Source organism: Pyxicephalus adspersus, chromosome 8 (assembly GCF_032062135.1).
Source record: "Pyxicephalus adspersus chromosome 8, UCB_Pads_2.0, whole genome shotgun sequence".
In the NCBI taxonomy this organism is placed as follows: domain Eukaryota; kingdom Metazoa; phylum Chordata; class Amphibia; order Anura; family Pyxicephalidae; genus Pyxicephalus; species Pyxicephalus adspersus.
Window position 1 is genome coordinate 8,251,611 of NC_092865.1, and position 25,320 is coordinate 8,276,930.

The 25,320-nt window shown below is 39.8% G+C and overlaps 1 protein-coding gene and 1 long non-coding RNA gene across 3 annotated transcripts in view; one reads left to right on the forward strand and one right to left on the reverse strand.

The window, feature by feature from the left end:
• Positions 1-6,392: 6,392 nt before the first annotated feature.
• LOC140336190 (uncharacterized) lies at positions 6,393-12,352 on the reverse strand. Its single transcript, XR_011921826.1, has 3 exons — positions 12,302-12,352; positions 9,748-9,827; positions 6,393-6,530 (listed from the first exon to the last, which is right to left on the reverse strand). It is a non-coding gene; the product is annotated as an uncharacterized lncRNA (long non-coding RNA).
• Positions 12,353-14,772: 2,420 nt separating this feature from the next.
• IL23R (interleukin 23 receptor) overlaps positions 14,773-25,320 on the forward strand; it is a 41,196-nt gene continuing 30,648 nt past the window's right edge. Inside the window, exons 1-3 of one of the 2 annotated variants that reach the window (XM_072419439.1) lie at positions 14,773-14,872; positions 21,680-21,791; positions 24,985-25,260. In XM_072419439.1, coding sequence (XP_072275540.1) covers positions 21,707-21,791; positions 24,985-25,260 — 361 coding nt within the window. In that variant the 5' untranslated portion in view covers positions 14,773-14,872; positions 21,680-21,706. Of the gene's footprint in view, positions 14,873-20,995; positions 21,583-21,679; positions 21,792-24,984; positions 25,261-25,320 lie in introns of those variants that run through there. The other variant, XM_072419440.1, reaches the window with a different exon arrangement.

Below are 25,320 nucleotides of genomic sequence, written 5' to 3' on the forward strand. Positions count from 1 at the left end.
ATCAAAGGTGATTGCCAGTTGTTTTCTACCTAAGTTCCTCTGTAAAAATGTAAATACCTCCTGTGAAAATATGGGTATGTCCTCCAAAAATGTTGAATTGTATATAAGGAAAAGTGTCTCCTGTGTGAAAGGTTCGAGGAATATCTTTCTTTGTATAGAAAATGTGCATAGTGTGATGAAATTTCCCATTAATAATTCTTCTGATGAAGCTCTAACTGTGAAACGCGTCCAGAACTAATGGGTGCTTTGATGATTGTGAAACACCACAATGCACCGACGGAAAGGGATATTGTTTTTCTAATAAACATTGTTTTATGAATATTAAATGTCTCAAATAAAAGTGCCAACAACACATTTTTTGCACTTTCGGTAAATAAATATTGTATAAATAATATGACATTGTCGATATTTTCACCTCACTCCGCCAGTTCCACCTCCTGGTTGCAGAAACACATTTCGATTTCTGAGTTTTCTTTAATTTTCTCTCTGTGGCGGGGACCCAACCTGCTTTTTTAGACATAAAACAGAAAATCACACTTCCTATCTAGCGTAATTTAACCTCATCGATCTTAATTCTGCGACCATAGAAGTGCCATGGCTTTTAAAGTGGGTGTGGGTTCATTTTAAGTTTCCCACGGTTAACAGAAATTAAAGTGGAAATCTTCAAATGGGGACACCAGTTACAGATGCTGGTACAATAAAGCGGGATTGATTCAGTCACGGTGTCCTTTGCTGATAATGGATGAGTTATTTAAATATGGTACTCAGAAATGTCAAAATATGGAACTTTCATGGCAGTTGAATACTATAAAATTAATACATTTTATTTACAACATTTTAAAAAGAGTTTATACATGCCTCCCCCCATATCACAATTCAGGGAAGTTAGATAATATCGTAACATACATAGGGTGAATATATTGTACACATTACATATGTAGGGATCATCCGACACGTTTTACAGACTAGGTCCGCTTCCTCAGGGACTTAATTAGTACAAGCAAAGAGATGTATTAGCACAAAAGGCAATTCAAATGCACTTTGTCACTTGGTATGGAGGCAGGTATAAAGCAGGGCTAAAACCACAACAACAAAGACAGCGGTATCCCAGAATATTCATCCACCATGGCATTCATTATATAGTGTTTGTCCCTTGAGGTTTTCAAAAGCTTGCCATTAAAGCATCTATTTGACCATAGTATGTTGTTGTTTTTGACCAATGCATATAGTTCATCATTTGTTATGCATCCAGTGCATGGGTGGATGGGTTTTTTAAATTTATGTTCCCAAATGAACCAATTGCTGTCTGGCTTTGCTCGCATTACATGCAGTGCGGTGCACATAGTGTCTGATACACAAGAACATCAGATATTGTATAGCAAGCTATATCTAATGATTGCACTATATGCATTGCTGTGCACGTTTTTGTTACAATGAATTGCTGTACAAAAGGTTTATGCTTTTTCTGTTCAGTGTAATAAATGGGGTCATCATCAGACCAGACACAATGCAGTTGGCTGCGTGGGGGTGTCCCTTGCAGTAAAAAATACAGCAAACACATCTGTTATATTGTCAATGTGATTAGAGAGAAAGGTAACAAATTTAATTTTTCCAGTTTGGATACATTGAACCTGATTTACTAAACCTCTTCAATAATGGATAAGGTTGACTATCATGGGAGAACCTGGGTGATCCAGCACCTGGAATGGATTTCTTAAAACCATTTCCAATTATTTGGCAAATGTATTCTTCCCTGGACCAGATCCATTCTAGGCTTGCTGGAGCACCCATGTTCCCCCATGATAATCTTATCTTCTCCAGTCTTATAGAACTTTAATAAATCAGGTCCAATGTAAATACAAACCCAAAAGATATTTATCAATGGAAGTACATTGAACTGTATTTTTTCCAAGATACAATGAAGTTGGGCTTATTGATTAACATTTTCACCCGATGTTTCCCCAAAACTCATACATTTTTTTACCTACAATCGGAAAAATGTATGAATCATCAATAAAAAATAATCACACATTTTCTAATAGAGATGTAAAAAAATGTGTATGTTTGGGATAAACTTTGGGTGAAATCCTGGGTTCAAGTATTTAATTAAAAAAAACCCATAAAGTTTACTTATGAAAGATGCAGAAATAAATTGATGAGATTATAGGTAACATTGTTTTCTGATGAATATGATGATTTGTTTTTGAAGACGTTTGTCTATGTATACACGTTATATATATATATATATATTTATATTATATATATATATTTATTATATATTATATTTATATATATAAAAATATAACTTATAATATATATAATATATATATTTTATAAATTATATATTTATATTTTTTTTAACACACACACACACACACACATATATATAAATAAAATACATTTTGGACAATTCTTGCATGAGTTGCCAGAATAAGTGCTCAGTGCAGTGGTAAGTGGTTTTCTCTTTCCCTAAAGAGAATTATTCCTCTTTATTTCTCTTTTGCTTATGCAAGAGGTCAAAATAAATCTCCCTAATATGACAGCAATAGCAAAAAAAAATCCTGATCTAATACTATGTATTTCAATGGCACTATTAAAGTGGAACTGGATGGTTTTGCAATCTCTTTTGTTCCATCATCCCTCATTCTGTGATCCCATTCTGAGACATTTCGCCTTATTCTGCTGCCGTTCCATTTTGCGCTCAGGAGCCATACAAAAGGGATGAGCTGGGATATATGACTGGCACTTTTGGGTGGTACAAGTGAGCAAAATGTTTATTTTACCTGTCTCAAGGCCTATTAAAACTGTATCAGGATGATTTATTGATATGAAATTTTGTATTATATAATATAGGCACACAGACGCGTTTCGCCGTATGGCTTCCTCAGGGAAGGGTAGAGACTTAATTAAACATCCAGGATATCAGTAGGATAGGAATGTTGAGGATTGAAAAGATATATTGGTAGGAGAGTGGACTTAGGAAAAAGGCTTTAGAATGTCTATGTAAGCAAGGGGTGTTTGATTATTTAAACTCTGGAATAGTCTTGTTTGCTAAACAGTTCCAGGTATATATGAAGCATCAGCAGGTAATCCTGGAGATGAGAGATGTGGCAGAATCTATGTGTATATTGTCATTATCACATATTAAACAGATAAAGGAATTAAGTTTATATTGGAAGTTTAAAGCCTTAAAAGTCAGACCACTATTTCTTTTTGGACCTTTGGTACCAAAAAATCTCTTAACAATATTATGTTTTAAAAATTGTGGAGTTGACATTATCAAGATATGGTTAGGTGTTTTTGAGAAAGAATATTGATCTACAATTTGATCTAATACTGACTGAAGCATTAAAGATACTTTTTGGCAGCGTTTCTCAACCAGGATTCCTATAGAAGTTGCTGGGGGTTCCTTGAGCAATGAGAAGTTTGTGCCTCTCAGGTCAGACTAAGATAATCATAATCATGATGTAATCATACACCAATGATCTTTTTGGATATCTGTAATGGTGACATTCTGCCCAACACGTTTTGCAGATAAAACTGCTTAGTGGTGTATTACCAAAAATACACCTCGCTTGCTCCTACTTTCTGCTCATTTAAAAGAGCGCTCAAAACCCATTTTTTCAAACTTGCCTACCCGGCTTCTTCTGTCAATTGAAACCACCACTACTTCCCACCACTACATATCTCACATCCTCATGTGTGTGAAATTCCCCCACCTACTAGATTGTAAGCTCTTCGGGGCAGGGTCCGCTCCTCCTGTATCACTGTCTGTATTAGTCTGTCATTTGCAATCCCTATTTAATGTACAGCGTTGCGTAATATGTTGGCGCTATATAAATCCTGTTTATTAATAATAATAATAATAATAATAAAAAGCCTTCCAATAATTTAAACATGGGGCCAGATATACAACGCCATAGCCTAGGCATCAGCAGCATTGGATTAAAGCCTTAAGCTACGTACACACGGCAGATTTTTATCGCCCGATAATCGGCATCGGCCAATTATCGGGCGAAAATCTTCCGTGTGTACAGTCGGTGTCGTCCATCGTCCGGACGACCGACCTGCCAGATCCACGGACGATGGACGACAGCCGATCGTAATGAAAGGGAAGGGGAGAGCGCGCAGCAGGGTGCCGCTCCGTCGCTCCCCCCCTCCCCTCTCCATAGAGCATGAACGGTGCTGTATGTACAGCACCGTTCATGCATCGTGCACTCCCTTGTCGTTGGAAAGGATCGTGAAAGATCCTTTCCAACGACAAAAATTGGCAGTGTGTACGCAGCTTAAGCGGGATCCCCTTGCATCATGTTCGGTCCAAAGAGATGCTCCAAAATGGACTCAAAAACTTGTCCCAAAATAGTAGAAGAAAAAGGGAAATCCTCTGATAACTTGTGTCCTAGTGCTGCGTCCATGTTGACAGGCACGCCATCTTAGACTCTGTCTATTGAAGATCTGTTCCTTAAATTGGTTTTATTGTGTAGATTTATTATTTTTTGCATTTTATCTATTGATGGGAATAAAAGTTTTATAAGAAAGAATTTTTTTTCTTTTGTCAGAAAGTCCCTTTAGTTGTCGGGTTTGTTTGTTTGAAAGGGGGATCCCCATTACCTGAAAGTTATTTTATATCTGCAAACTACCAGTACATTTTGCCTTCCCTTTGAGCATGCGCCTTTCCCTTTAAGATCCTATAAATAATTTTATTTTAATGTGTATAGAAATTATGAGACATTTTCATGATTTGATTAGTAATGTTCCTCTCCCTCACCCGATGCTCTTTTGATGACCCATACTTTCTATTCTAGCGATTTTGCAGTTACCAATCTCCAAATCTTGCTGCGTGCAGCTTTCGTAAATCAGCGGTGAAAGACCAAGTAAGAGAAAAAGATGAATTGATTACAAATTATCTGCTAATCGCCCATCAGAGAATGTTATCTGAGAATGAAATTTGGGAGGAGAACCGTTATATCTTTACAGGAAGTCCTCTGTGTAACACGCTGAGCTCTGCCCTGCTAATGGTGAAATGCCGAATATGCAAAGTGAACTTCTCAGTTATGCCATTTACAAAAAAAAGCATGTTGCTATATCTGGTTGCAAATATAATACCAGAAATCCTGTGAGCATTTACCTTTCTGTTCTGGTATTTCTGTAGTTGGGTCTGATTAATCAAAGCTCTCCAAGACTGTCGAAGAAAGATGATCATGGAAGAACCTGGGAAATCCAGCAACCTGGAATGGATTTCGTAAAAATAATGGCTAATGCTGAATCCTGGACCAGATCCATTGCATGTTTGCTGGATCACCAAGGTTCTCCCATGATCGCATGATGGAAAAACAGAGCAGGGTGTTATAAACAATAGACAAGTGAATGCTTTATATGGCCAAAATATAATAAAAATTAAGGTCAAGGTAACAAGCATATGATATTGCTGCTAAATTTGGCCCGATCACCTCGGGGTCAACAATCTCTGTTTATAAAGAAGTACAATCCGGGTTTTTAGATGGAGAACTTACCTTCGTGCAAAGTGCGGTCAGCAGTGGCCGAGAAAGGTCGTATCACTGGGTTGGCATAGTCAGGGAAGACTTTATTCCTTGGAAAATAAATAATAGAAATTATTATACATTGCAAAAACATAATATATATTAATATAATTATATATATTATGTAATTGTATATATTATATATATATATTGTGTGATTTATTTGGCCAGCTGTTACAATATATATACATATATATGTACATAAAATATATTAAATATAAAGCCTTAATTTACTGAGCCCAAGGTTCATTAATGAACATCGGTCACACTTTCCATCCCACGCCCCTCCTAGGCTGCAAGGCAGATATAAAGGGTACAGACATTGGGCCTGATTTGAGAAGATAAACTGGAAGAACCTGGGTGATCCAACAAACCTGGAGTGGATTTATAAAAAATAATTTAATATTAGATAGCAGATGGTTTCATGATCCATTCCATGTTTTCTGGATCACCCAGGTTTGCCCATAATAGTCTATCTTCTCCAGTCTTGGAGAGCTTCCATAAATCAGACCCAATGTGTGGTAGGCAATAGCTCCTGGCACTATAAGCCAGCAGCTGGCATTAATGTCTTTCAGCTATCCTTAAAATCTGCAAAAGTATAAAATACTCCTGCTTAGAGTCTGTCTTAAATGCTCATTGGTTGGCTATCATGGTGATCGAATGGCTTTAATTCTTTATGAGATACTGACCCAGAACCAAAGCAAATCATGTCTGACTTCATTGAGTGCAATTTTGATCTGTTCTGGTTTAAGAAATGTGTTGAAATTTGGGACAGACAAGCAAATAGCATTTTCAGAAGGCAGTGAATGACCAATGGCATCCATATATCAGCTCAAACCTTGGAGATAAAGCTGCAGGTGTCTCAGTTTCAAGGGGGCGCTTGCTGCTGGCTGGCTCTCTTTCCTTGCCTTGATCCCATTCAAGCCCAGAGTCAAAGGTCAGGGGAATTTGTAGGGAGTGCAGTCCCTGCAGGTAGTTCAGGGTCTGTTTCTGGAAAACAAAACATTGTCACATTTATTTACTTACACGTTACTCTTCAACTGCACACAAATATTTATTTGTACTAATATTTTTTTCACAATCACCAGGCCAACTTCTTTACTGAAACAAGCTTGTTTACAGAGCACAATAGCTCAATCTCAAATGACACATGATTGATGAATCAGAGGAATAATTTACTTCCTCCTTTGTCCATAAGAGAACCATATGAAGTGTAATAAGGAATCAGCTAGTGGTGAGCTCTCATTTTTGAAAACTCTGAATACTTTGCTTGAGTAATGAATGACATAATATTTAATGATTGTGTATAAAATAGGATTTTAATAACAAAAAGGTAAAAGAATAAAATGATTAAATTTAATTAAAATAAAAACATAAAATAAAAAAATAAATACAAGAACTAGGTGTATTCTTACCTAAATCTTGGTCACTGCTGCCCTCTTTGTGCAGGGTGACTGGTCTTGTCTCCGCCCTCCTTTTTTCATTGGCTTTAGTGGGCATAAATCTGCTTAGCCCCTCCCACAGCCCTGTCCTCTGTGCAGGCTTTGTACTGCCCATTGATGATGTCACTGGTAGTTTATTTTTACTATTTAGGTAAATATTGTACATATATCTCCTAATCTCTCTTTGTTCAGATAATATTCAGGCGGCCACCCCTTGTGTATTGTAGGATTTAAAAAAAAGGGGGGAAGAAGGGGTTTTTGCCTGAAAGTAATACACATATTTTCAATCGCATGGCAGAAAACGTTGTACAAATATTTCAATATTTTGTCCAAAGCCCATTTGCGACGTCATGGGATATGGACTGCTGAGCGTTGTACAAATATTTCAATATTTTGTCCAAAGCCCATTTGCGACGTCATGGGATATGGACTGCTGAGCAATACAGCATTCATCAAGCTTATGTATTATATTCTAGAGGGTCTTGCAACCCAACGCGTTTCGCTCTTTTGGCTTCTTCAGGGGTATATGTAAGACGTGGTTACTATAAATTAGCGGTCGCCAACCGGTGGAGAAGATTTAGGGGGTCCGCGGCTCCAATCGGTGCACCCCTGAGCAGGGTCAGGGGAAGGACCCCACCAGGGGTAATACACTGGCCAGAGCTGAGGACCACGTCCGCCATGCAAATCCCTGGCTCAGGGAAGTGGGCGGGCTGTGTTTCACGACGCAACCCGCCCACTCTCCTTTCGCAGGCTCAGATCTGAGATGACAGAGTGGGCGGAGTTATGGTGTTATGACATCACTATGGGGGAGGTTCCTCCCCTTTGATTGACAACCGGCTTCCCGCGCATGCACGGTCAGGAGCCGGTAATTTGGAGGTCCGCGGGACCAAAAAGGTTGGCAACCGCTACTCTAAATGGTCATAGAAAGTATTCATAATTGGTATATGCAACATATACATAATAATAGTAATAAACATACAAATATATTCATACATAATAATAGTATCAACATTGGATCATGTAAGATACAAATTATTAGCTAAATCATACTGAATAACCAATGACAATAACATGATGAGAGGTAAGTGTAGATTGGTAGTTCCTTTAGTCACGTTTCTAGGGTGGTCCCTAAGAATCACTGAGATTGTAGAGGTCATTTCATACCCCCATTGAGTTAGAAGGTTCTGCTATTGACTAAACCACAGTTTCAACCTGTCAGTCAAGTGAATCGGGGAGATGAGTTTGTTTAATAAAATAGGGATGTGGCCATGTAAAAACTAGAAGGTTTGTCTTTCATTATTTATGAGGTTGTTTTGCATGAGGCTGCGACTATGACAGATTGTGGTTCCCAAAAGCAACATTTTACTTTTGACTGCATGGTTGTTGCTTAAAGATTTAAGCTGCAGCCACAAATCTGGTTGCTCGCCGTGCATTTTTCTCCTGGCTGCACAGCAGAAGTTTGTAGAAAACTATATAGGTCATAAAGGGCCCCAAAAGTACAGAATAGGCTTTGTGTACAATATGACATGCCAACGCGTTTTAGAGGCTACACAGTCAATGGGACCATAAGAGAGGAGAATTCTTTTTAATAAACCAACCCAACAGTCTTGTATCCATCCTCATGCTATCAAAAACTATATTTTGTGTGTTAAAGTTAAACCAGGGACATCAAAGCATGCTTCTGCCTGACTACTGCAGGATGTCATGGTCAGAAATGGGGCCAAGCACCCGGCAAGTTGCGTCATGGTGCAATAATTGGGTCACACTGAGACACCCACACATCATGTGCACACACCGCGCTCTGCAGACAGAATATATTACCCGTGTCACATATATACCTCTGCCCTGTATATACAAAACCTGCCAAAAGAGAAAGGGAAACAGCACGGCTTGGTAGAATTTAAAAGAAGCCTTTATTAATATAGTTCTCTGTATACTGACATTGCAGAGACAAAACTGGGGTTTGTTTTACAGAAAAAAACAACAGATTGCAATATTTTATAGGCGTGGCTGAATTGAAATGATATTTTGCCTTTTCCCAGCATGATTCTTTCTGTGTTCATTACACCCCTGATGTATGTGCGTGTGACGTCATGACTGGTTCTCTTTGTCTTCCTATGCAATATGGGCACATTTTGGCAGATCGGAAGGGCCAGCAGGGTGCTGTTGTTGACTTTCTGAAAAAATCATGGACCCCTTTGTCAGTACTCCTTCCAAGAGTCCTGATGCAAGCATTCAAATTTTAAAATGCCTTTATGGGATGAGAAGGGATATTCCTAGAAAAGGGGGGATTTGCATGCAGAACCACGTGATGCTGAGACTTGAATCCCAGTGAAAGGACAGTGCAGGGATAGTCAGGCTGGAATAGAAAGGGTTGATGCAGGACATCCTCCTGATCTACCTGACTTGCTGCTGCTTCTAATGCACATTGTGCAAAGCTCACAGTGTGCAGTGAAATCAAAGAAAACAGTTTCAGACCAGGATAAGAGCTTTACCACTGCGCAAGACTGGAAGGCTGGAGTTGGCCTTAAGCCTTACTTATAATATTCGATCTAACCCATATACATATGACATATAAAGATGTTCGGTCGTGGAGGAGTTTTGTATCAGATATAGAAATATTCCACAGCACTAAGAGAAGCAAGCATATTGTTGTGTGAATCTGGTTTTCACATTGCCACGTTATAATCAGGCAATACATAAAGCAGAGGTAGAATCGGCTGTCTTCTAGGACGGACAGTTGCAGTCTATATTCTATAACCTACCTTTGCGTGCTTAGCCAGGATGTCTCGAGAATACTTATCTAAGGCATCAAACTCAAGCAAGATCCTCTGAGTCATTTCCACTTTAAAAAAGAAACAGAATATGTCAGATGAATGTCAAGAGTATGTTCAATATTACCAAGAGATGTTTATTAATATGTCAATCATTGTATGAAAGTATATTATATAATAAAATATTGCAGGATGTTATGAGCTGCTGCACCAAATGCTACTATGCCATTATTTAATATTATTATTATTATTATTATTATTATTAATAATTATTAAACAGGATTTATACAGCATCAACCTATTATGCAGCGCTATACATTAAATCAGGGTTGCAAATGAATTTATTGAATTGAATTGCAGGCGGTAACATTCCAGCTGCATGTCATTATAAAAAAATTCCTGATGTCACTGTATAGTGCAAAAATATGATAATTTAAAATAACCTCTTTCTTTTATAATTAAACAGCCATTAAACAGCCAGTTTCAGTCCAATGACTTTGCTTAGGCCAGGGGTCTCAAACTCTGGCCAAGGGGCCAAATCTGGCCCCCAACGTCCTTTTTTTTGGCCCCCAAATGAATCCTAAATATAACCTACAGCTGGCCCGCCGCTGCATTGAAATAGCGCTGCTACTACAATTCCCGGCATTATTCGCGTCTATAGACCAGCGGGCTCTCTGCCTATGCGTGGCCGTCAGTGCAATCTCTGGGGGAAGATCGGAGGAAGAGGATGCGGCTCGAGGATGGGATCCAACAGGCAGGACGCCGATGGGACCAGGTAAGTGTTCTTTTAATGTTTTTAGCTACCCTGAGTGTGGCTCGGGGTTACCACTTTCAGGATTACCGCTCAGGGGGTTAATCTCAACATCTCAACAGTCTTTAACATAGGTTCCCCTATGTTAAAAAGATTCATCTGCTGTCCTCCTGAACACTTTCAACCACTTTGTCTCTGTATGTAATGTGGTTGAGAAGAACAGGGCAGTTTATTAATAGTAGCTGCCTCAAGACACTGCATAAAGCTTCTAAAAAAACTGCGCCACCTGCAAAAGGTTTTTAAACCACTTCCACTATTAATCAGGGATTTGGGGCAGATTAGGTCTGGAAGGGGGTTGAACTAACGTAATACCGCTTGGAATAACGGCCTGTCTGCACGTAGACCTAGGCTATGTACGCACGTCCGATGATTATCGCACGGTTGTGCTAGTCTCGGGCAATCGTGTGATGTACATGGATCCATCAGGACAGATCCATAAATGACCAAAGGGGAACAAACTCCATACAAATCAATAGAGGAGAACACAGCAGGGTGCCGCTAGTCCTCCCCTCTCTCCTCTCCATTGAACAGAATGGCTGTTCGTTCATCTGTCACTTTCCTCAGGAAATAATCATGAAAGAAAGATCATTTCCAGCGACAAAAATACACATCTTCTTCTGTCTTTTGAAACCGTCACTACTTCCCACTACTACATATCTCCCTCCTATTGTGTGCCAAAATTTTTGGGTGCAAAAAACTGTAATGGATAAATACCCTGCCCCAAGTTTCCAATTTTATATTGCTCAAGGGAAGATCTAAACACTTGTAGACATCCGCTAACAAATCCTTCCCTGGCACTCCTCCTGCCAGCGCACCATCAGGCAGAATTAATCCAATTGTGCACCAGGAGAAGTTGTTAGAAAAGTAAAATTACAGGTAAGTATAAAAACCATTTCCCAATATTGCAGTTTCCAAGCTTTAATGTAGTTATATATTTTTTTAATATCATTTGAAATCAAACATCTAGTTAATTTGCTATTTAATTTGAGATTTAAAGAATTCATTCCATCTATATTTTACTGAGTTTAGGCAAAGCTGCGGTGCCTTTAATGTACAGCGCTGTGTAATATGTTGGCGCTATATAAATCCTAATAATATTAATGTGTGTCATCCTTAGGGTAAATGACCCCATCGGGAACCCAGATAATGAACATGCTCCCAATAGGCGTTCTCTTTCTTTTTCGTAAATGCCCTATAGACCGATGTGCATTTATAGCAATCTTATAGATGTTTCTGACCGGTATATAAACCCTTGTCTCCAGGGATTAAGGCAGAATGTAAAGTATCGAGCAGGTGCTGAACCCTAGCACATTCTATTTCCTTTGGTTACTACATGAGTATAAAGGTTGTAGCTGGGGCCCTTGGATTGTCATAGGACCCTATGCTCCTTCCTAGAGATCCCTTGTAGATATTACACTCAGATTTTATCCTATTTAAATCACAATGTATTTGCACAGCTCTGGACCCCTTGTCCCTATGGGCCCCATAGCAGTCACATAATCTTCCATGGCTCTAATTTTGCTAAAGTTGCCAGATGACTTGCATTTATAAAAAGCAAAGCTCAGCAGCTACAGCCATGTATAATCCTTTTAGTACAAGTTGATCTGTCTGCAAACATTGAGCAGTGGACATTGCAAGTTGTTCCACACCCTCCCTTCCCTTTTTATACATGATTACCCCCTTGTATTGAAATGAGCAGCCATGACATTGTGAGCTGCTCCCCCCCAGGTATACCTGTCCATGTGAACACCTGCACAAGCCTCTGATCTTCAGCTCATTGCCACACTCTGGGTGAATCTCCTTCTGCTTGCCAAGCTGCGTCCTTCCAGTCTCCATAGACACCAGCACGCCTTCCATAAACCGCCACTAGATGGCGCTACTGTAAGAAGCAAATTCTGAAAAAGTTTCATAGGGGGAGCTTTGTTTTTGGGGCCATTGGGGAACTATAAGTCCCAGCAACTCCTGCTATCACTTCTCAGCTTCGGCTCTTCAGCTTCCCAGCTTAGAAGTTGTGCTTGTGTAAAGTTTGAAATTCCAGCCTGATGCAATGTGAAGATTGTTACTGTAGATAATAAAACAATGCTGGTGACACAGCAAAGCCTGAAATTTGCTACTATTGGGAGGGGGTGCTGTATCATTGTTCTGATCAGAAGCTAACTGTGGGCTCCTGTGCAGAATTGGCTTGGTGTCCCCCTGCCAAATACATTTGGTCTATGGTGGCTAATTTTCCTAAAGCTGAACTCCAGGCTTATTTGCTTAAAGCTGAACTCCGGGCTTATTTGCTTAAAGCTGTCTCTGTTCCCTCATTTCTCCTTTTTTCACTTCTTTCTTGCAATCTTCAGACATTTGGATTGGCTGGGCTGGGATTACATAACTCCTGCACAGGCGGCTGGGAATTTAATAATCTGTCCGGGCTGGGAATACCGGGTATCCTGGCCACCAAAGCTGACGCTTCATGATCGGGCAGGTAGGAGGGATTATTGCAGAATGGATTGTGCCTGGACAGTGAATGGAGAAGCAACAGATTGATGCTTTCCCTGGGACAGGTGTCCTCATTGGAAGATTCATTCCAGAGAAAAATATTCATCCCAGAAAGTTGTTCCTAGAACTGGTGTCCCCATTGGAGCATTTTCCCCTCCATTAGCCTGCGATGACAACTCAAAAGCTTTCTCCACACTTCCTGTTTTAGTGACAATGACCAAAAGGAAAAAACAGAGGGGGACAAATATACCTGGACAGTAATAACCTCAACAGAGGCTTCAACCATTATTATTAATAATATCAATAAACAGGATTTAAATAACGCCAACATATTACACAGCGCGGTACAATAAATAGGGGATGCAAATGACAGACAGATACAGACAGTGACACAGAAGGAGGAGAGGACCCTGCCCCGAAGAGCTTACAATCTAAGAGGAGGGGGAAGTATCACACAATAGGAGGGGGATATGGAATGGTGGGTGAGTAGTGAGGGTTTAGGAGACAGAAGAAGACGGGTAGGTGAGGTTGAAGCGTTGGATTTTGAGTTCTCTTTTAAATGTGCAGAAAGTAGGAGCAAGCCGAATAGCACGAGGAAGACTATTCCAGAGAGTCGGGGCAGCTCTAGAGAAATTCTGGAGCCACACGTGTGATGAGGTTATGAGTGAGGAAGTCATTAGTAGGTCATTGGAGGAGCGGGGAGAGCGGCTAGGGGGGGATTTTTCTATCAGGTCAGAAAGGTAAGTGGGACAAGAACTGTGGAGGGCTTTGAAGGAAGCACAGGAGATGAATTTGATTCTCAGGTGAAATGGGAGCCAAAGAAGAGAACTACAAAGAGATGCAGCAGAAGAGGAGCGGTGGCAGAAGAGGAGCGGTGGGAAGGCTGTGTATGGGGTAGGTAGGTGGGAAGGCTGTGTATGGGGTAGATAGGTGGGAAGGAGAGTCGGGTTAGTGGAATACCAGGGAGGAGGAGGTTACAGTAGTCCAGACGAGAGATGATAAGAGCGTGTACAAGGAGTTTGGTGGTCTTTGTGGACAGGTAGGGGCGTATTTTGGAGATGTTGTATAGATGAAAGTGACAGGAACTGGAAATGTTCTGAATATGGGGGGTAAATGAGAGGGCAAAATTGAAGGTGATGCCAAAACAATGTGCCTGAGGGGAGAGACACATAACAGAGATATTAACAGTTAGAAATATGTCGGGGGGAGATTTGGAATGTGATGGAGCGAAGATGATGAGTTCTGTTTTATCCAGGTTTTAACCATTCCCTACGTTATGCGCGCCTTCCATACACTTTAGGGCTTGCATGGTATTTTTCTGAGTTTGTTGCCCGTTAAATCAGTGATAATATAATTATCTATATAATATAGACCTTTTAATCTCATGCAAATGCTTTGATTGATTTGTTTACATCATAGTGGGACTGCTCTGGTCAACAGAAAAAAAATCAGCTGCATTGGTGTGCATTAAAAGATGCAACAGTCATCATTTTATTGCAAACATGATGGGAAATCCTTGCACCAAAATGTATTGCAGCGCATGCACAAATCCACCACAATGCACCTCTCCATGCGCATGTTACCATTTAGCTGATTTGGGACAAAGATCCTCAGGTCATGCGATTGGTAAGATTGAGGTCAGGTATCTGAGTGTATCTGGTGCACGGCACAGAAAAGCAGTCAAAGTTGCAGTCTGAGTTTTAGTATAGTTTCAGATAGTTAAAGGAAGACACAGGTAGGCGGGAGGTTTTGTGACAGCGAGCAGATAAAAGGGGAAATCAGCCAACATAGCTCTGCACAGCTCCACAGCAATCAGAGATGAAGGTAGGTCAATCACAACTGATATATTGACACTGCTGCTGATCAGGGTTGCTTTTTGGAACCCTAAACCAAATGCCATGTCCATCTCTGTACGCCGGCTGTCATTTTGGAATGATTTTGGAAATTTATATTTGTATTTTATTTAGGTATCAGATCTCTATTGGTATTGATGGCTTAACTGCATTTGTATCATATAGCTACCAATAAAGATCTGCATTGCATTGAGCAACCAGTGGTGTACAGATATATTATTTAGGATATAATTACTAAAATAGTTTGCATTACTTTTAAAAGATCAAAGCAGCTAAAGCTGGGATTTTTGGTATAAGTAGAGCGCGGTGGTTAATTTGCCACCAGATTCCTATTGTCTTCTGTGTCCTGGATAACCCAACAGTGAGATCTGCCTGATAATTATTATAATCAATGAATATCAGGGAGATTTCTATAATTTATATATTAGATTAATAATAATTAGTTTATTAGTTAATTAGTTTATTTAGCATTGTTGCAGCGTGTTACAAGTTTCATTGTCTGGTCACTAACTGTCTCGTAGAAGCGCTCACTACCTTATGTCACCTCAACAGTCATAGTTTTTTTTTTCCAATGTAGTCTACGGACGTTTTTTGGGGAAGCCAATGAACCCTCCAGTATGTTTTTGCTATGTTGGAGGAAACCAGATTGCCCATGGGAAGCCAATTTAGATATGAGGATAAAATCCAAACTCCATGTGGAGAGTTCCACCTTTGTTAATCCTTGCAGTCAGGGATCTCTTGCTTTATTTAACTTTTCCACCCCCTTGTCCCATGTGGTGCCATATTTCTGGCTAGGACTGGGTGTATGTTTGATTAGTAGTTTGCTGTTGGTGAGCATGTACGATAGCTGCCAGGCAAATGATTCCTGTCTATAGCGCTGGGTACGTTTGCCTGGTAGATGTAAGGTAAGTGATAGCAAAAAATTCAGCAGACATTTCTAGGCAACTCCAGGAACACAGCACAGAGATAATTGAAGTTTTTCATATTGGGCAAAGCGGGTGCGCGGACCAACAAACCAGAAGAGGGATGAAGAGAGCCACTTATAATGGGCACAGCAGGTGTAAAGACCCAGGAACTTAGCGCAGGGGTGGTTGGAATGCTTCATAATGGGCACGGCACCTGTGCAAACCCAGGATCTCAATTCATTATAGGGACAGCAGGTAATCAGACCAATGAATTGGTTGGTAAGAGCCTCTCAAAATGGGCACAGCAGGTGCATAGACCTGGGCATTCAGCACAGGGATGGAAGGAGCCACCTTTAATGACATAGCAGGTGTAAAGACCCAGGAACTAAGCGCAGAGATGATTAGAAAGACTCATAATGGGCACAGCAGGTGTGTAGACCTGCGCACTTTGCACGGGGATGGAAGGAGGCACTTATAATGGGCATAGCAGGTGTGTAGACCTGGGCACTCAGCATAGGGATGGAAGGAGCCACCTCTAATGGGCACAGCAGGTGTGTAGACCTGCGCACTTAGCACAGGGATGGAAGGGGCCACTTATAATGGGCACAGCAGGTGTGTATACCTGGGCACTCCGCATGGGGATGAAAGGAGCCACTTATAATGGGCACAGCCGGTGTTTAGACCTGGGCACTCAGCATGGGGATGGAGGGAGCACTGCATAACGGGCACAGCAAGTGTGCCTACCTGGGCACTCAGCATGGGGATGGCGGGAGCACTGCATAATGGGCACAGCAGGTGTGCCTACCTGGGCACTTGGCACACGGATTGATGGACCTCTCATAATAGGCACAACAGGTGATCAGCCCAAAGAACAAAGTTCAGGGATCCCACTAATAGAACCTCCAAATGACTGAAAGGGACTTTCTGGTTAAACTCCCCGGCATTGATCAAACTTTTCTCGTTTTCTCGCATCCTCTGTGAGAATGATTTCTTTGTACAGGAAAGAAGAGGAGTGATGTTTCCCATGTGTTATTTTTTTTAATTAATCTTTAATTTATTTATTCTTCCCACATATATACCATAATAATCTTATAAAATGTGAGATCAGCAATTATTAAAACTGTGAAAGTTTTACTTAAGCCTTACTAACAACAGATTGCAAAAATTGGTCTGGGGAGCTGGATTTTTTCTGTCTATTTAATTCCAATTCAATAGACAGGCACATTTTCTATTCTATACCAAGGCATGTTGTGATAAAGTTATCCTGGTGTTCCATGAGAAATAAAAATTTTTACATATATACAAATCTTTACTTTTATGTTGCCACTTAACCAATTCTAGGCACCTAGTAGCAATGACAGATGTTGATATTGATTTAAGGTGTAGATTTTGTAGGTAGACACGTGGAGAATATAAGTCAATCAAAAACATTAACTAGAAATTCTAAGGCAGCTTTTCTGAACTCTTTTACCCCAAAGGACCCCTAAAATAATTTCCAGATCTCAGGCAATCCCTGCTAAAAATTAAAAAAATGGACGTCAATGGAATAAACAGCCCTTATATTAGTGATTGGTTGGAAGATAGTTCCCTATTCAGTTGAAGGGTGAATGACACCCTTAGGTCCCTTTTGGACCCGTGATGTCAAACCGCTCCTTGGGCATTTGGATTTGCGCACGGATGAGTCTCTCCGTGGGTCTGTGGCTCTTACAGACAGCTACCGGGTATAATAATCTCTGGTGTCATGCTGTTGGTTCTGCCAAATGGTGTTGGCTCAAGATAGCAAGATACCAGCAAATTTAGGGCCAGTCACCCACAGCTCAAGGAACCCCTAGCAAGCTCTGGAGGGTTCCACAGAACTTCTAATTGAGAAATGGTGTTTCAAGGGTTTTGAGAAAAGTTCTTAGCTTATACAGTCCATGAATATCTGAATGAATATGAAAAAAAAAATCAGATGAATAAGGATGGCTCTTAAGCAAAAAAGAATTGCTTTAGCCAAATAGACAAAAAGTTCCTCATCAGACCATTAATAGATATTTTACAAAGTAGGATGAAGTTTCTAAAAAGTTCCTAAAAAAGTATGTATATAAAATTTGCTTTCTTGAAAGAATACTTTTGTTCCAATACTCTTTGTTTGGGAATATCAGTCCTATCAGTATCAATGCGGCTGATTTGTTCAGACTGTAGAATATTCTCTATTTCTTAAGCACTACAAGTCTCAGCGAAACATCTGTAAATAGAAAATAGCACACAGTATACAGGCAAGGATAGGCAAGTAATAAACAACCTATTAGATTTAGGACCAGAATAAAAGTTTGCAAAACAACTGAAGCTCGAGGAAAAAACTTCAATACAGTCAAAAGTAAAGCAGATTTCTATACTTCAATATTAAATTTGATATATACAGAATGGCTGCAGGTATATTGTATGGATCTCCTTCTTAATGTTGGTAACTTTTTCATTGTTGCTTGAGATCCTCTTACTTTCTTTCTTTCCTAATTGAAAATAATTTCAAGTTTTTCATTCTTTCTTTCCTTATTAAAAAAAAATCAAGTCTTTCTTTCTTCAATTAATACATTTGATATCTACAGAATGGCTGCAGGTATATTGTATGGATCTCTTCTTAATGTTGGTAACTCTTTCTTTCTTTCTTTCTTTCTTTCTTTCTTTCTTTCTTTCTTTCTTTCTTTCTTTCTTTCTTTCTTTCTTTCTTTCTTTCTTTCTTTTCTTTCTTTCTTTCTTTCTTTCTTTCTTTCTTTCTTTCTTTCTTTCTTTCTTTCTTTCTTTCTTTCTTTCTTTCTTTCTTTCTTTTCTTTCTTTCTTTCTTTCTTTCTTTCTTTCTTTCTTTCTTTCTTTCTTTCTTTCTTTTCTTTCTTTCCCTCATTTACCTTCAGCTTCACAAATTTCCATTGATTGCTCTTCTATTTATTATTCATGGTATGGTACCATTTGTACCACCAAGTGTTAATTGGTAATGATATTGAATACATATAACTGCAGCAAAATAAATACAAAAAGCCTTCTCATGTCAGCTATAATCTCTTTTGGATGTGTGCAGAAAAAAGTCTCGGTCAGATGTATATGAGTTGCCTTTGTGTGTCACATAAAGGAGAAAGAAGCAGTGCCAGATCAGTAAGCTGTGTATAAGGTGACAGTGCGCGCTTGTAATATATTAAGGACAATGCAGTGATGTATACAAGGTGATTATATGTCTTATCATATTATGAAGGAGGAAGCAATAAGCTATATATAAGGTGAGATGATCTCAGTATGGGTCTGAATTATTAAAGCTCTCGAGGACTAGAAAAGATAGACAATCATGGGAAAACCTGGGTGATCCAGGAAATCTGGAATTGATCTGGTTCAGGACTGAAGGCATTTGCTAATACCAAAATTATTTTGATGAAATCCATTCAAGGTTTACTGGATCCCCCAGGTACTGACAATCTCGTTTGATGTTCAATGCAAATGTATTGAACGGGGCAGCATCACAACAGACAACAATATAACACACAGTAGCCACAGATGTTATAGTGTGTACAGATTTCTAGGAGGAAGCATAAAAACATAAATACAAAATCTAGATCCATGTTTTTTGACCTTTTTAAAATAGGGGAACGCTTAGAATAACTTTCAGGTCTTCAGGGAACCCTTCTATAATTACTATATCTACAGCTCATAGTATATTAGCGTTCTGGTCAGTGGGAAGAATGCCTCTTACATTGCTGGCCAGTAGGAACGTTCTCACCCTTACAGATAGCCAAATAGATCATTGGTGTCACCTAAACTGATCTGAGAGGCACAAATTGCTCAAGCAATTGCTCAACCCCAGCAAGCTCTGGAGGAACCCTGGTTGAGAAACACTTCTCTGTAAAAATGTTTATTTTAAAGATGCAAATAAAGGTTCAAGGGGTGAGAGAGTATAGAATAGCATGGGGAGTCCCACAATAAAGGGGAAGCCCAGCAAAATTACTGGAGGTGAATTATGAAAAGGTTTGTGGAGGTGAAAGCAGGTCATGGCCAATATGGTGCTCTTGGTGGAGGAGTGGCAGACAGAAGCACAGGCTTAGTTAATAAGTTCCATTTTCAAGCAGCACCATTTAGTAGCCCTGGAATAGTTCTCCGTACATTCTGTAGGTGATGATTTATTCAGAGAACAATGATTTATGACAACTAGAAATGTTACTTCTTGCAAAGCTGGGGAACTGCACAGAGCCCAGAGTACGGGTTTAGCAATATTCTCAGATTATAGTACTATCTCCTGGAAAGCTGCAGGAAGTCAAAGAACAATAAATTCTTTTGTGAAATTTTATATATTTTATACAGACTTCTGTTCTTGGCTCTAGTTCCTCCTTGCAGTTTCCTCTTCTACACTTTTTTTGGAATTTCCTGCTAGATATAGTTGTATCTAACATAAAAGAAGCAGATAGATAAACAGCACTGATAAGAAAAATGTTTGAGTTTCCTCAATTGCTGTGTTTACTGAGCTTAAAGGGCAAATCGATATAGGAAATGTTTCATAATATTCTAACAGAGCTGTGTAAGGGTAGAGACCAGTCGTGTTTTGTAAAGTTGAACTAAAATTGTGATCAGGCATTTTATGCGGGTGATGTCCCCTCTACTCCGTCTGATTGCAAGTTTTTAAATATAAAGGGGTGCTGAGAAGTTCCTGGCTTTGCCCAGAAGGAAGAGAGTCAGAGTTATGAAATAACTTATGATAATAATTTATTCAACATATTCCTCCCTGAGACTAATGCACTTGGTACAGCGTAGTTGCAGCTTTTCTAGACCGTTCAAATAAAAATGAAAGAAGAGAAGAAGCAGAGAAGAAATTAAAGACAAATTAAAATGAAAGACATAACAAAATTCCATTCAAATAAAAGTCCTTTGGTTGGGCCGCAAACCAGCTCCCAGCAGCATCTTTGACGTCATATATGTCCCAAATCGTTGCCCCTTCAGGTGTTTCTTCAAATTCGGGAACAGATAATAGTCCAAAGGGGCCAGGTCAGGTGAGTAGGGGGGATGGGGGACCAATTGGAAACCCAGGGTGTTCAATTTCGCAGCCACAGCATTGGACGTGTGCGCAGGTGCATTGTCCTGCAAAAAAAGGATCCCTTTGGTCAACTTTCTACGGCGTTTCCTCTTAATTGCCTCCTCCAGCTGGTTGATTTACCACAAAGCCGAGGTGCAGAGGTGACATTTGCCCCAAAGTGTGATACTTCCCCACCTCCTAGATTGTAAGCTCTTCAGGGCAGGGTCCTCTCTTCCTCCTGTGTCACTGTCTGTATCTGTCTGTCATTTGCAACCCCTATTTAATGTACAACGCTGCATATTATGTTGGCGCTATATAAATACTGTTTATTAACAATAATAAGTATGTGAAAAGCAAAAACTTTTTTTCTTTATCTTGAATAAAGTGTCTAAGAGTTAGAAATGCTGTCAGGTTTAATTGTTGTCTGTGTCCATAAGAGAAAAAAATCCAAAATGTTGCAATACTGTTTACCAGAACAGGAAGAAAAGTGCAATTTGTCAGAATGAACAAAGCGGTTCCAATGACAAAGAACTAAAAGGGGATTTTCCTTTAAAGTGGGAGAGATTTCCTTTAACTTCTTGTTGTTTCTCTGAAGCAGGAAATGTAAAATAAATAGAAGAGTTTTAACCTTCTTAATATCTCCCTCCGAAAAAAACAAAACTTTTTTGGCTTTCAATACATTGATTGCATTATTTCCTAATAAAAGAAGACCTGCTGGTGAATCAGCTTCATTGGTAGAAATGACAGGTGCACTTTTTAAAAAAAAATAGATTTTCTCATGCAGTGACCACAGATTTTGATTTATTCCAATCTCAAGTTTTGCTTTCTATGTTTTCTCTGCTAGGAGTAAAGATGCCTGACGTAACACAAGATGCCACATTCAGATATGGGGGCTTTGCCTTCCACATGGACTGTCATTTGCATGGTTTATTTGGTCACAATGAAAGCTTCCGATGGTAAGATGAACTTTTCACATTATTAACTGATCATGGGATTTTTCAAAGCTAAACTGCAGGCAAATATAAAAAGACACAAATGCAGCTTTGTAACTTTTGAAATTTTTTAAGTAAATTACTTTTTTTATTTAAATGCAAGCACTGTGGAGCTTGGATTGTGGGAGAAAAATAACAAAAATAGACTTCTGGCTGTGCTGCAGTTCTCATATTCTAGTAAAAGATTGCTGATTGAAAGAGCCAGAAAGTGACAGAGAGCTGAACCAATAAGTGTGTGGCTTTTCCTTTCCCTAAACTAGTGAAAGTCTATAGCTAATTGAGCATCAGTCACCCCTTGGAGATACAATATCCCATCAATTGGTCCGGATGCCAAAGTCTTAAGTGTACAAAAGTTGTGCTACTTCAAGAAGAACAGAGAAGAAAGATAGGCTTCTACAAAGGCACCATAAGTTTACAATAATAATGTAAAGAAACAATATAAATTTATTATTCTTCAATTACAAAAGACTTTAAAACAATGATAAGCTTGTGTTACAAATTGACATTATATTGGGCTCTGTTAATACTATATAGGTAAGTATTGGATTTTGCAAACTTGCGTATAAGTCTTGAAACAAAGAACGGGGTCTTATCCCAACGCGTTTTGCCCACCTAGGCTTCCTCAGGGGATTTTCATCTTCTGTGCCCGGGGTGTCTACAAAATGCATCGGGATAAGAACCCATTCTTTGTTTTAGGAGCCATATGCAAGTTTGCAAAATCCAATACTTACCTATATAGTGTTAACAGAGCCCATTATTATGTCAATTTGTAACATAAGTTTATCATTGTTTTAAAGTCTTTTGTAATTGAAGAATAATAAAATTATATTGTTTTATACATAATTATTGTAAACTTAGGGTGCCTTGGTAGAAGCCTATCTTTCTTCTCCGTTCTTCTTTTCCTTTCCCTATCCATTTACAGACTGGAGGAGGGACAAGACCTATAAGTGTCGCTTAACCACAGAGGAGAAAAAGCAGGTCACCAAACAGGAGCAGAACCGCGCACCTACAAATCATCAGAAAACAGCTTTCGTCTATGTAATAAATCTGTGTATTTAGCTGCTTGCATTGACTTCCTTTATAGAAAAATAAATTCTTACAGCTCCTGTTTTTTTTTGCATTCATTTCCTTTAGTAAATCAAGTCCACTGAATCATCCAAACAGTGACTGTCCTTATCAGACATATCTTAGGTGCATATATGTTAAATACACTCTGGCTTTATAAAATGCAGGTTATATGATAGTAGAGGGGCACAATTGTATTTATAAAGATGCACACAATTTAAACCCAAAAATATGGCAATAAAATTGGTTAACATGGATTTTGCAAATGACTGCAGATCTGTTTTGGAAAACCTGTGAAATACCTTATGTACTAGTATGCAATGTGCCATTTAAATTAGATTCACGGTCAGTGGGTGAATATTCAACCATAAAGCCCATATGCAGTCAGATATTTGGTATTGAGCAGCAGAAGGTTAGGACCTTCATCCATCTGATGATGACAGTTCATAGATCGGACTTATGCAGAGGAGGTCAGGACTGAACATGGAGATGGGGGTATTCTTGGCTAGGATGGGGGGCAATCAAACAGCCATATCAATCATTTTGCCCTTACAAAGACAATGGGGCAATGTCCTTTCATGTGGAGAGGTGATTACCAGTTCTTAGATATGGTGGTTGTCCATACAGGTCCATGCAGATGCTACATTTGTGTTGCTGGAAATAACAGGTAATCTGCCACAAAGTTTCTCTTGACATTTAAGTCCTGCCACTTTCCCCAGTGCAACAACTCCAAAATCTGCCCCTACCTGTCCCCAGAGACCACCAAACTCCATGTACACGCTCCTATCATCTCTCATCTGGACTACTGTAACCTCCTCCTCTCTGGTATTCCACTAACCCGACTCTCCCCTCTACAATCTATTATGAATGCTGCAGCCAGACTCATCCATCCTTCCCACCTACCTACCCCATACACAGCCTTCCCAGATACCTACCCCATACACAGCCTTCCCACCTACCTACCCCATACAATGCCTCACCACCTAACTACACCATACACAGCCTGCCCACCTACCAACCCTATACACAGCCTTCCCACCTACCTACCCCATACAATGCCTTACCACCTAACTACCTCATACCCAGCCTGCCCACCTACCTACCCCATACACAGCCTTCCCACCTACCTACCCCATACACAGCCTTACCATCTCTCCTCTTCTGCTGCCTCTCTTTGTAGTTCTCTTCATTAGTTTTCATTTCACCTTAGAATCAAATTCATCTCCTGTGCTTTGCCTTTATCCCTCCACAGTTCTTGTCCCACTTACCTATCTGACCTGGTAATAAAAATCCCCTCCAGCTGCTCTCTCCGCTCATCCAATGACTTACTAATGACTTCCTTGCTCATAACCTCATCACATGCACGGCTCCAAGACTTTTCTAGAGCTGCCCCGACTCTCTGGAATGGTCTTCCTCGTCCTATTCGGCTTGCTCCTACTTTCTGCTCATTTAAAGGAGAACTCAAAACTCAACGCTTCAACCTCTCCTACCCGTCTTCTTCTGTCTTTTGAAACCATCACTACTTCCCACCATTCCATATCCCCCTCCTATTGTATGATACTTCCCACACCTACCTAGACTGTACAGCGGGAAGTATATGAATTCTGGATACTTTTCCAAAACATGAAGTTCTGGTCTTTCTAATGAAGGGCACTAATGGTGTAATAGATATCCATAAACATATAGCCAGAAAGCATGATTGCAGAGGTGACATTCCCCCCAAAGTGTGATTGTAAGCTCTTCAGGGAAGGGTCCTCTCCTCCTCCTATATCACTGTCTGTATCTGTCTGTCATTTGCAACCTCTATTTATTGTACAGCCTGTGTAATATGTTGGCGCAGAACTGGTGGCTGTACATTTGACAACTGGTGGCAATGAGTGGTACTGCTCACTGTCGCCCCCATTCATTCTCCAAGGGGCTGCAGCAGGCAGAAGCTACATCTTGCACCCCCCCCCCCCAAAGGCAGGTGTTCTCCGGCATGAGAAAGTGGTAACCACACAGCAACCTCACCACCAATCTGAACATAGCCAAAATGTAATACATTCCCAATGGTGTCTTTATATATAAAAATTCCAAATTTCTATTCTTGTAGGTTTTTATACCAAGAAAGGAGAGATCATATTTAATCCGTCCTCAGTGGTACCAAAGGGATCCAATATTTCGGTGATCTGCACAATGACCACAGACCCCTGCAGTGGGAGGGGAAGGTTTGTGTTTGGTATAGACGACCATTACACAAAGCCGCACTGGATGAATGCAACGGTTTCAGTTTTGCTGCTGCCGAATGTCAGAAATCATCAGAACATCGTCTGCTACCTGGAATGTACCCTGAAGCATATATTGAGGATGGCAAAACTAAAAGTTGGATGTAAGTGACTGTGTGTGTGTATGGTATGGTTGTGTGAATGTGTATGTGAATGCGTCATTG